Source organism: Catharus ustulatus, chromosome 18 (genome assembly GCF_009819885.2).
Source record: "Catharus ustulatus isolate bCatUst1 chromosome 18, bCatUst1.pri.v2, whole genome shotgun sequence".
NCBI classification, from domain to species: Eukaryota; Metazoa; Chordata; class Aves; order Passeriformes; family Turdidae; genus Catharus; species Catharus ustulatus.
The window spans coordinates 12745027-12757687 of record NC_046238.1 but is presented as its reverse complement, the minus strand read 5'-3'; the positions used below and the strand labels follow the sequence as shown (position 1 = coordinate 12757687).

General features: G+C 60.4%; 1 protein-coding gene across 1 annotated transcript; it reads left to right on the top strand.

The window, feature by feature from the left end:
* Window positions 1-3237: 3237 nt before the first annotated feature.
* Window positions 3238-5728, top strand: LIF (LIF interleukin 6 family cytokine). The gene is made up of 3 exons (XM_042779847.1): window positions 3238-3256; window positions 4967-5145; window positions 5291-5728. Exons 1-3 carry the CDS (start codon window positions 3238-3240, stop codon window positions 5726-5728), a joined length of 636 nt encoding a protein of 211 aa, XP_042635781.1.
* The last annotated feature ends 6933 nt before the right edge of the window (window positions 5729-12661 follow it).

The window sequence follows — 12661 nt, the reverse complement described above, 5'->3', positions numbered from 1 at the left end:
TTGGCGTGCTGTGGGTGACCGTGACAGTGACTGTGACTGTGACTGTGCCACCACCGAGCTGCCCAGCCAGCTCTGGAGAGGGCTGCAGAGGGGAGGTGCAGGTACGTGACCTCCTGGGACCATGGGGAGGGCAAAAACGGGGTGACACCAGCTGAGTGTCACTGAACGGGTGGTGACTTCTCTGGTCCCCAAGGGGACCCCAGTACCCACTCATGGGAAAAGCCTGTGGGTGACACCTGTGGGATGACACTGCTGGGGTGGCAGCAGTGGGGTGACACCGGTGGGGCACAGGGACAGGGGTGAGGCAGCCCCTGCAGGGACTCGTCATGACTCAAAGGGGAATTCGGTGCCCCTTATTCAGCTCCGGATTTCCCCGGGCCTGGAGCACCTCTCTCGCTCAGCCCCAGCTCAGCCCCCTGGGAGAGCCCCCCAGACACCCCTGATCCCACCACAGCCTCATCCCCACTCTGGGGAACATACAGGGCTTTTGGTGACCCTGGAATCTGGGTGTCCCCGGAATCTGGGTGTCCCCCCTGCACAGGGACACCGTGGGATAGAGACCTGGAGGGGAGCCAGAGGGGTAAGGATGGGGCATGGGGGGCAATTGTGGGATGGGGCGATAATGGGGGGAGCGGGGGCAGTTCTGAGAGGGACTGGGGCAGTTCCCAGAGGCTGGGGCGGGGGGACAATGATGGCATGGGGAAGGGCAGGTGGGAACAGTTCCTGGCTGGGGAGAGGAGAGGTCTGGGTTGGGGAAGGGGCAGGAGGCAGCTCCAGAGCAGGGATGGGGATGGGTCAGTTCTGAGTTGGGATAGGGCGGCGGGGGCAATTATGGGATGGGGAGAAGCCAGTTCTGGGCTGGGGCAGCAGGGGGCAGCACGGGGACAGGGATGGGACAGGGATGGGACAGGGATGGGACAGGGATGAGCGAGCAAGGACCCGGGATGAGGAGGGGGACAACAGAGGGACAGGGAAGAGGGAGCAACAGGGGGACAGGGATGCGACAGAGAGGTATCATGGGGACAGGGAATGGGACAGGGGATGGGACAGGGACGGGGTGGGGTGTCTGCGATGGAGCTGAGGACAGTGATGGACAGGGATGCTCGGAGGGGACTGCTCCGAGGGGCACAGAGCAACAGCACGGCAGCGTGGCCTTGGAACACCCTGAGCTTGTCCTCTTGTCTCTGGGCAGGTCGGTGGTGGAGATGGAGGGGGCAGTGGGGACAGTGGGGACAGCTGTGCCCTGACCGACCTGCCCCAGCTCCTCCTGGGGCCCCCAAACCCCACAGGTCCCCGATCCCCAGTCTCTTCTGACAGGGAGGGCTGGCTCTCCCCGTCCCTTCTTCTCGCTCCCTCCTTGGCACACACTGGGACCCCCCCTCCCCTGTCACTGTCTCTTCACGCTTCTGCATCCCCGTTCCTGCTGCCCGTCTCCATGGGGCATCAGCACAGGATCCGTGAGGGGATATTCCTGCTACCAAAGGGATTGGGAAAGGGGATATTCCTGGGCATCGTCTCCCATCCTGGTACCTCCCATCCTGGCATGTCCCATCTCTCATTCTGCCATCTCGCTATCCAGCCTGTCTGGACCAGGAATTCGGGTTTTCCCATCGGAGCATCCCCCCTTGCAGAGGCCCAGCGTCTCCCCGTGGGTTTGTCTTTTTTCCTAAAGAGAACGCATCCTTTAATCCTAGCACTTTTGCCAGAAGGGCTGAGCTGCAGGTGGGGACACCGGTGTCACCTTGATGATCCCACCATGACTAGGGGTCCTACACCCCTCGGTGGCCAAAGCCCAGCTCAGCTCCAACCTGGACTCAGTCACTCCTGGGAAATCCATGTCAACCCCTGCACACAACCACTCCAGGACATCTCCTATGCTAACAATTAAGTGCTATTAATTCCTCAGCTAATTAAGTGCTTAAGGCCATCAGATGTCCATCAACATATGATGTGCTACTCCCCGTATCCCAAAAAGGCTGGGATGGGGCTGCAGGGCGGGAGATGGAGCTCATGGTCCCCGCCCTCCACAGTCCCCAGCTCATCCCTGATGTTCCACTAACACCAGACGGGGCTAAACTGGGCTGGAGCATCAATGCCACCGGCAAACCAGGCTGGTCTTTGCATGGGGAAACTGAGGCAGGTAGCAGCTATAGCCCAACCCCACCAGCACAGGTGGGTCTTCGTGTCCCCCTGACCGTGTCCCCCACGCCAAGGGAGAACACTCGGGGTCGTGGTGGCTCTTGCGTCATCGTTCCTGGACTGTCACCGCTGGTTCACCCTCCGGGGCACAAACTTGCTAAACCTGATTAAAGTTTCAGTTCGGCCCCGATGAGAAAAAAAACACAGAGAAGGACAAAAAGATCCATTTAACCTGTTTTTCACCCAAATCGGACAGCGAACAGCCCCGCAGTGTCCTGATCCCATGGGAACCCCACGGGACGGTGACCCTGCCCTCTCCTGCCTGCTCCAGCACCCTCTGCCCGCTCCAGGCAGGGGACAGCCCCGCCGAGGGAAGGGTTAACCCTGGGGGGGCCGGTCCGGCCTCTCCCCCTGGGTGGGTTTGTCCTTTTTCCTGCAGAAAACCCACCCTTTACTGATAATACTTTTGCCCGAAGGGATGAGCCAGCGGCGGGCTGGTGGACACCGCTGCCACCGCGGCCATCCCACCGTGACCGAGGAGTGCGGCACCCTGCCACCACTTCCATCCCTCCAAAACCCCAAAAAACCCCAAACCAGTCTTTTTTACCTCCTTCATATTATTGCCTGCTTCGGCAGCCAGCGGGGAAGCCCTGGCCCAGGGAGTGGGACCTGGGGGTGAAAGTGTTTGCGGCTCCTGAGTCAGAGCCGAGTTTGCACCGTACCTCGACACCCCCGAACCCCACGTGCGGCCGCGCACCTCCCTTGGGGGGGCTTCAATTCATCTTTCCCAGCCCACCCACTTCGAGCCCGCGCGAAACAAAAGAAGAGACAAACAGGCTCAGTTGAGACATCAACGTATTCAGAAATTTATTTCTAAGAATCATTCATGATCTCGAACGCTGACTTCCTCATTTGCAGTAACAACGATAGCGACTCTCTCCCCACACCCCCTCTTCTCCTCCCCTCTTCTTACAACACAGGCTGGCGGCCGGACCGGTATATAAACCCCGAGAAGTCCCCCAGTATGAACATGTATTTCTGAAAACTTCCTCTGCCAACACCAATCCCTATTAAGTCGCTCCCGGGACGCGGCTCACAATGAAGTTCGTGCCGGCAGGTAAAAAAATAAAAAAAATCGACTTTGGGGATACTATGTCCCGTTCTCCCCCTCCCCCTTTTTTCCTCCCCCTCCCCTCCTTTTGCCGGTGATGCTCGGGTGCAAGCGGTTCCCGGTTGGATGCCGCCGCTGGAGACGGAGCGAGGGCTCCCGCCGCGCTGCGTCCCCCCCGGGATGAGCATCTCTGGGAATTGGCAACGGGAGCGGAGCGCGGCGCTGGCGCGGTGCAGCCAACATCTGGACACTTATATAACTGGAAATGCTTCCAAGGAAAGAAAAAAAATCTCAAGGAGGGGGGGATTTTTTTTCCTTTTTTGTACTTTTAAATACTTTTCCCCCCCATCCTACTTTTCCTCCTTCTGGATCTCCCGATGCTGCGAGCCGCGGCCGGGAGCGCTGGAAGGATGGGGAGGATGCCAAGTGCAGGACGGGGGTTGGAGGGAGCAGCCCCCACCCCAGAAGCCGTTCTAGGGGGTCCCATGGGGCAGCACCCACCCGGGACCCCCCCATCCACCCAGCCCCTGGCACACGTGGGTGCCGAGCCTCGCCCTGCCCAGCTGTGAAATGGGCAGAAGCAGCGACCGGGGGGGACACAGCGAGAGGGGCTCGTGAGGGTCAGGGAATCTGCATCCCGTGGGAACAGCCGGGGCCCCGGGGGCGCAGGGAGGCAGGGTCCCCCCGTCCCGTGCGGGAGGGGAGCGGCGGGTCAGGGGTCGGAACACGCCCAGGTAAGTGCTCTCCCACCTGGGCAGGATAAATGAATCGAGGCTTGGATTACCCTGCACCGGCGGCACGTCCGAGGCTCTGACAAGTGCGGGCGATTTCGGCGCTCGACACGGCCCGGGGGCTTCGCCTGGTAGCACCCCCACGGCTGCGGGGCACGGGACCCCCACCCTGACGGGCCCTGCTGGTGGCACCCAAGTCATCCAGCAGCGGGGACACCCGGGCCACCCCCCGCGAGGATGCCCGGCGCAGTGCGGGCTCCAGAAGCGGTTTGGCCTCCCCGAGCAGGGATGGATCCGGGTTTGGGGGAGTTTCGGTGGATTGGGGGTTGCAGCGCCCCGCTCTCAGGAGGGGACGCCGGGGCGACCCAGCTGCCGGAGGCTCAAGGGTCCCCTTGTTCCGCGTCCAGGGATTTCCTGGCTGGAGTCTCTGGCAGCTGCATCATCTCTCCCCAGGGCTCCTCGGCGCTGCGCCCACTTTCAGTCGGGGAAACTGAGGCAGGCAGTGGGGCCGGGGGCGGGAGGAAGGAGGGAGGACACGCAGAGAGCAGGTTTCCTTGCGGGAGCCCCGCTGAGTCAGCCGGGCCGGGGTGGGGCCTTGCTCCCGAAGCGCCCGGACCAGGGTAACGGAGGAAAAAGCGTCTTGCACGTTTGATTAAACCCGCCAGGTCGCCACCGGGCCGGTTGCGAAATGTGGGAATGCTGCGGGGCCCCCCGCCGGGAAGGGAGGCGCGGGAGCCCCTGCCGGGGGGCAGGTGAGGGGGACGGCAGCGGGATGGGAGCTGCGGCACGACCGGGACGGCAGAGTGGGGGGTCTGGGGATTCCAGCTGAGCTGCACACTCACCCGAGCGGGATCAGTCCCGCTCCAGCCGGACACCCTCCCTTTGGATGCCTGGAACTGGGCTCATCCTCGGTGGATGCTCTGCACCAGCGATAATGCGGTCCCCGTGGGCCAGCACCGTGACACCAGCCTCTCTCCCCACACAGGCGTCGTGCCCTTCGTGGCCCTGCTCCTGCTGCAGCGGCGGCCAGTGGCCAGCCGGGCGCTGCTGGTCACCGGCTCCGGCTGTCCCAGCCACAGCTTGTGCCGCTCCAACGTGCTGGAGCAGACCCGCAAGCAGGTGGCCGTGCTCAACGCCACCGCCCAGGAACTCTTCAGCCTCTATGTAAGTGGCGCTTGGGGACGGCCAGGGACAGGGGCGGGGGGGGGTTTGAACCACAAGTGCATGAAGGGGGAGGGCTGGGGACACCGCGGGGATGATGGCAGGGGGGTCACAGGGGACATGGGGTGACGCTCGCCTCTCCTCTCAGCTGAAGTGCCAGGGAGAGCCGTTCAGCAGCGAGAGTGACAAGCTCTGCAACCCCGCTGGAATCTTCTTCCCCGCTTTCCGCGTCAACCGGACGAGCGAGAGGAAGGAGGTGATGGTGGCCATGTACAAGCTCTTCGCCTTCCTCAATGCCTCGCTGGGCAACATCACACGAGACCAGGAGGAGCTCAACCCCATGGCCAAAGAGCTCCTCGAGCGGCTCCACAACACCACCAAGACCACCCGAGGCCTCATCTCCAACCTCACTTGTCTCCTCTGTAAGAACTACAACATATTCCAGGTGGACGTCAGGTATGGGGACAGCTCCAAGGGCAAGAGTGCCTTCAAGAAGAAGCAGCAGGGCTGCCAGGTGCTCAGGAAGTACGTGCAGGTCATCGGCCAGGCAGCACGTGTCCTCCTACCTCATCTCAGCCCCTCATGAGCGCCCGCCCCGGCTGCGCTGCCTCTCTGCTGCTGCCCGGCCCTCCTCGCTGCCTCCTGAATTCCCGCCTCCCTATTTATTACACGCATCCTGCGCTGGCCCCATCCGCCCTCCGGTAATTTATTGCCCCTTGAGGGGGTGATCGTCGCAGCCCGGTGTCCCGGGCAGAGTAGCGCCGGCATCCAGCAGGACGAGGCAGCGCATCCCCGAGGAGATGCCGGGGCGTGGGCTGGTCCCAGGACGTGCCTCAGCCATCCCTGTGCTCCCATGGGGTGCGGGGAGCTGTGGGGGCTGGCAGCAGGGCCGGACTCCGTCCCCCATGGATGGTGTCACCACGGAGAGCAAGTGGACAGATGCCCTTGAGCACCGTCTGAAACCTCTCAATTCCCTGGAAAAAGGACTGTGAGGAAGGACATTGGGATGCCGTGGCTGGCGGGGACACAGGGACATGGGGACATGCTCCCCCTGCACATTTTAAGACTGAGCTCCCCTGCAAGGAGCCAAACTGAGGATACTGGTGGCTGTGCTGGCTGGGGCTGGGTCCCACCGTCTGGGACGAGGCCACCTGTGTGGGACAGTCACCTCACTGTGGAGCATCATTCCCCCGCGCAGGCACAGCGGGGCACGGAACGTCCTCTCCTTTGGAAAAGTGCTTTTCCCATTGGAAGAGTTCTGAATGTACTTACGGCCACGAACTGGGCTTTGCACGGCTGAATGCAGCCCTGGCATGGTGGGATGAGACAAGGGGACATGGGGACATGGGACATGGGGACATACAGATGTGGGACATGGGGACGTGGGGACACAGGGACAGGCCCCAGGCCGGTGGCAGGTGGCGCTGGCTCGCTCCTGAGTTATTTATTGCCTCCGTGGAAAGCCCAGCGTGCACTGAAAGTAAAGTTTTAATAATTTTATTGTTAATAATAATTAATAATTATTAATAAGTCTTGTAATATAATAATGACGTATTTAAATATTTATTTTTTTATACTTCTTGTTTTACTTTTTTAAAATAAACTCACAGAAATAGACTGTATTTGGCTGCTCTTTGTTGGGTCCCCTTTTTGTGCTCATTCTCTGACACCTCTGCTCCCCCAAAGCACCCTTGGGGCTGTCCCAAAACCCCTCAAGACATTGCTGTGGATCACAGTCCCCTGTTACCATGTTCCTTCCTCCCTTCCCACCTGTTATGGGATGGCTGATTGGAAATATATTTTTCTAGGGGGGAATGTTTCAATTGACACTCACCAGCTGCTCAAAAGTGCTGGGATGATGTGGGGACCATGGTGGTGCAGGGATCATCGTGTTGCAGGGATTGTCCTGGCATGGGGACCATCGTGGTGTGACTACAATGATGGTGAGGGGACCATCCCAGTGTGTGGAGCACCGTGGTGTGGGGAGCCCCGCTCTGGCAATACTGGAAATTCCTGGGGAAACGGAGAAAGGCTAAGAAGAGGCTGAGGGAGCTGAGTGAACATGTGCAAGGTGGAGGGGACACACCAGATAAAATCACAGCCACTTCCCAGGCTGTGCTGGGAGAGGCTCAGCAGAGTTTTGCCATGGCCAAGACCACCTAAGGCTGTATCAGTGCCCCGGTCCTCAGCGAGCGCCTCGCATGGGGCTGGAGCGGTTAACAAGAGGCCGATTATACAGGAGACGTTAGAGCAGGATGATGAAATTTTCCTCCTCCTCCAGAGCCCTTGGGCCACTGGCCAAACCTCCCAGGCATGAGACAGCAAGCGGATGAGCTAAGATCCTGTGTGATCATCTCTCGTGTCTCAGAGGAGCCCCGACCTAAAGATCATCACAGAAATTCAGAAGTTGCCCCCTAAGCCCATCTTCCTCTGCCCTGCAGGTTTGTGCTGCCCACTTGTGTCCCCCAGCTCCTATGGGAGATTTCATGGTGTGGGTTTGACCCCAGACTGGCACTGCCCTGTGCTAGTGGCAGCCTCATGCTGCACCAGTGGTAACAGCAGGGCCAGTGATGCCCATTTCCAGCCTGGCCCTGCTGTCCCTTTATGAAAGGGGTAAATACCAAAACAGAATGGGCTCCTCCATCCCACAGCCTGGGCACCCAGGGGCATCCCTGGATGCCACAGTGTGTCCCCATACATGATGTGGCTTTCTTCCATCATCCAGCCTGCCACCAGGGAATGGACCTTGGGTGTCTCCTGTGTCCCTGTCCTGGAGGATGCCCATCTTGGGGTTGCAGCCCATTTGTGGGGCCCGTTTCCTGCCTGCACTGTGTTATACAGTGCACTCAAAGAAATACAACTCCCCCAAAAACATATGCATGGGAAAGGGCATCATCACATTAGAATGGCTACTATGTCCCAGGGCCAGGTCCTGCAGCACTTGTCACCATGGCACCCTGATGTGTCCTTGTCAGCAGGGTCACCCTGACTCTGCAGCTGGGGACACCTGTGTGTCCCCATGGCTATTGTTACCATGGTATTTTATGACCAACATTTCCTATGTTGAGAAGTCCAGGGCTGGACATCCAAACTTAGTCCTTCCTTGTGTCGACACCCGCAGCTCACTCCCACCAGGGATGTTGCAGGTGCTGTGGAGTGCCACCAACCCGCCCCGGGCAGCTCGAGGGGTGTCAGGGTCCGGGGGCAGGCTCGGGCTCGGCGGGGCCGGGAGCTGGGCTGGGGACGATGTCCTGCGCGGGAGCGAGGAGCTGTGCACATCTGGATTTCTCACGCTTGCGTTCAACATCCCTCCTCAACCAGATGGCAAAAATAAATAAATAGAATAAATCACAGCCTCCTGACATAAATCGGGAACTCACGCCCCGGCTCTGCGTTTCATGAGTCTCCCTGGAAGACAGTCAAACACAGGCGAGGACAATGGGTTCACTTCTCCCCTGTGTCGGGTCATTCCCAGTTAAGGCTCATTAGCAGCAGGCGAGGGTTTAACTCTTCCTCCCCTGGAAACGCGTGGACAAGTCCCTAAAGTTCCCCAAATCCCTTCCTCTATCCTCCCCCGAGGCTTTGGAGTCAGGGCCGGCGGCGCCCCCCGGCTCGTGCCATCGCCCCAGCGAGGCAGGAGGCGCTGCTCTGCTCATCCCGGCCTCGGGAGAGATGGAAAGGGCTTTCAATTACCTCAGCCAGCGGCTGATCCTACCCAGCCGGCGTCCCAGGGAAGCGGGCCAGCCCGCGAGCCGGACCGGGAGCACCGCGAAGGAACCGGCGCTGCGGCTTCCCCAGCGGCAGCGGCAGGACCCTGTCAGTGACTCCCCTTCGGCCCCAGGACCACAGAAACTATGTTGGCTGGGACGAGAGCCAGGAAGGGCTCCGGGGATCCATCCGTTACGATGGGAGCGATGCCCGCGCCCCGATAACGGAGCGGCCTGACCATGGGCCCCGAGCGGCGGGTCAGCGCTGCCTTCGGGGAGCGGGATACGTGAGGAGCTGCTCCTGCCCGCGGTGAAGTCAGTGCCGCTCCTGGGTGTGACTGACTGACCTCAGCCCTTGGCCCCGCGGCGCGGATCATGTGCTGCCTGACGCCGCGCGAACCCGGCCGGACGGGCCCTGCGTGCCCCGGGGCCACCGGCCAGACGGGACTTGCCGTCCGCGGGGGCAGGTGCGGGGCCGGGGCACCGCCGGCTGCTCGTCCCCTCCGCGGGGTGACCCGCGCTTCGTCCCCGGGACTGAGCCGGCGGGAGCATCCCCAGCGGGGCTGGCCTCACTGGCAGAGCTCGGGGTGGCGGTCGGGTCGTTCCCTGAGAGATGCCAGGTGGAGCATCCCGCCTTCCCCCGTGTGCACCCAGGCTGGGGTCAGAGCCATTGGTGCCCACGGCAGAGCCCCTTCCCCATCCAAGGGTGCCCCCCAAGGCTCGGCGTTGGCCAGACGCGTTTGGCTGGTGACGATCTCCCCAGCAGATCCCCAAGCCGGGTCCCCGAGGACAAGAACATCGCATCCCGAGGGCCGGCTGGAGGCTCCATCCCCGGCTGGCCGCCGGCCCGAGCACGGAAAGCAGAGCCGAGCCCATCTGAAACGCATTCGGGCACTGTTGCTGCAATAGCAGATGCTCCTGCGGGTCGCCGGCCACATCACAGCCCGGCGGAGCGGGAACCGCACGTTCACATGGGAAGAAACAGTTCCTTGTCCCAAACGCCTCAAACTCTTAATTGGGGACCAACCGTGACAAATAAACAAGACAATGGGCTGGAGGCGAGACGAACGCAACCTCTGCCGCAGGACCCGGCTCTGAGAGCCGCCCCCGTGCCCAGCAGGGGACTTGGCACAGGCCCGCAGGAGCCAGGGGAGGGCAGGGGCCGGGATCCGGACCCCCCGGCAGAGCCACTCTCTGTGTGACACCGCTGGAACTCGAGGCTGGCTCGGGAGCAGGATGACACATCCCCAGTGGTCCCCCGAGACCCTTGTCGGCAGCTTTGGTCAGCAAGTGTTTAGTCTCATGGTGACTGTGCTTCGGAGACGGGTCAAATCCAGCCCTGGGGAGCTGCAGGAGAGGCCTCTCCTTGCTGCACCCCAACTTGGGTCTGGTTGGGGAATCCCCGCACGGGGCTTACCAGCCTTTCTGCCTCGAGAAGGGAACGCTTTGGGCTGCCTTGGAGCGACGGGTGGGGCCAGCCCCGGGGGTCTGATAGCGGGGTTATCTCGGCACAGCTATCGCCCTCCAGCAGAGACCGGGGCTCTTCCGCAGCCCTGCTTGGCACTGATGCAGGAGCCTCGATAGAGCGCTCGGTGCCCTTGCCAGAGCCTCAGTATGCAGAGCACCCCGTCATCAGTGCCCAAAAGGGAGTGAACATCCTGGCTCTACCACCCCTGCCCTGCACATGTCTCATGGGATGTGGAATCTGCCTCGAAGACTGAGCCCAAAGCCCAAAATTCAGGAGGACTTGTGAGGCTGAAGCTGTTTGAGACACATCTGCTTAACAAGGCATTTCAGATGGCCTGAACCTACATGATTCCTGGCACAGAGGGAAAAATCAAGGCTCAAGGGAAAGATCTCACCAAAGGAAAAGGAGAGCACTTTGGGATGAGGCAGAGGGCTGGTAAGGGTGAAAAGATGGGAAGAAAAGTATTTAGAAGCAAATCTCAAGCAGGCTCACAGAAGAGCAGGTGACACTGGGAGAAACTTGCTAGGATGGAGGGGATGGTGGGGAAGGACCAGCCCTGGGACTAAGCAAGAGCTGTGGCAGGTCCCCAGGGCCCCTGGAGCCAGGGCTGCAGAGAGGGCACATGCCGCTGAAGCCTCCTGTGCCCCTCCTGCTGCTCCAGTTGGTGGCCCCAGCCCTGAGGAGCACAAGGAGGTGTGCCACCTTTGGCAGCATATCAGTGCAGCTCTGGGGGAAGATGAGCCCATGCTGTCCCTTTTCCCACTAAGATTAATTCAGAGAGTCAGCAAAAGGAGTGGAGATTCCTGCAGAAACAGAGAAAAGGAAAACAGAAATTACTCTCGATATTAAGGGGAGATGGACAACAGCCCTGACTGAGACTGATGCATCTGTGCCTGCTCTTTGTTCTCTCCACACTCTCTGACCCCAGGGGACAAGCAGCACTTCCAGCCCAGTGGCACCAAGGGGAAGAGGGGGACACTCCCAGTTAAAACCGGGGATGTACCACCCTTTATTTCCCTGCTCAGGACTCCACCCAACACCAGCAGGACCCCTCTGTTGAGGAACCCCAGCTCATGCCCACAGCAAGGCAGGGATTGAGCCTCGAGGGGCACCTTGAGTATCCCATTGAACTTGGCTGCACCTCCCTCACCTGGCTGAGCTCACTAGGAAGATGCCAAGCTTCTCCCCCTGGCTGTCACTGCATCTGGGACAGGTTTTAGGGCCAGAAGAGTTGACATGTTAATTTATTACAGCAGAATGAAGCGCTACCCGGCCTGGGTCACGCTCCCCTTGTTTCCTAAGAAAACAAGGTGTGCGTGCAATCCCGCCGGGCGAGCGTGTGCGCGCCTGTGGCTGCCAACCAAATTTGACTAAGAGCCCGAGGCTCCAGAGATAGGAAGTCCCTACACGTCTTGTGAAGACAGGAGCAGGAGAGGAGCAAGCTCCAAACGAGGCCCCACGGCAGCAGCAGGAACCCAGCCCTTAAAAGCCACCAGAGATTTTCCTTCTCTGCAGCTGGGCACTGTGAGGCATGAACCTGCTCCTAGAAAGATTTCTCCTTGCTTTTTTCCCAGCCTGGCATTTCCCACATGGGCTCTGCTGTTTGGGCAGGAAGGACAGTGATGGGTGGGCGAAGACTGTTTCTTCCTGGCAGCCCTGGTGACATACCTGCCAGGCTCTGGGATGGGATTTTCCACACGGAAGCTCTGGACACCCCACCTTGATGTTGCCAAATTCTGCTGGCAAACACTCCACCTTGGTACTGCTGTGTGTCAGCCAGTTGTGGGGCAGCACTGGCTCTCTGAGGTGCTCATCACCCTGAGCTCACAGGTCACCCTGACACCTTTGATCCCATCACCTCAGCACCACTGGTCACCATTATCCTGGCACCAGTGGCCCCCATCACCCTTACATACTGGTCCAAATCATCCCAGCAACCTCCAGCACCAGTCCCCAGCACCCCAGCACCATCAGTTCCCATCACCCTAGCAGGATCAGTCCCCAGCACCCCAGTACCACAGGTCCCCACCATCCCAGTACCATGGGCCCCCATCACCACCAGTCTCCAGGGCACCAGGAGCTGCAGCCCCTCAGGATTTACCAACCCCTAGGGACAAAGGGAAAGGCTCTTTCCTTTCCCAACCCTGCTGTAATTAATATTAAAGCTTCCTTTGCCCCCTCCAGCACACCTGGGCAGAGCTGCCCAGCTTATCTCCCGCTGCTGGCACGGAGAGCTCCACAACCCCGACCCTGCGCTCATCCACATCCTCGCATGCTCGCCTTGCAGCCAAGGCTGGGAGGAAACAAGCCCCAGCTGTGCCTCTTCGCAGCTACTGTGACCGGG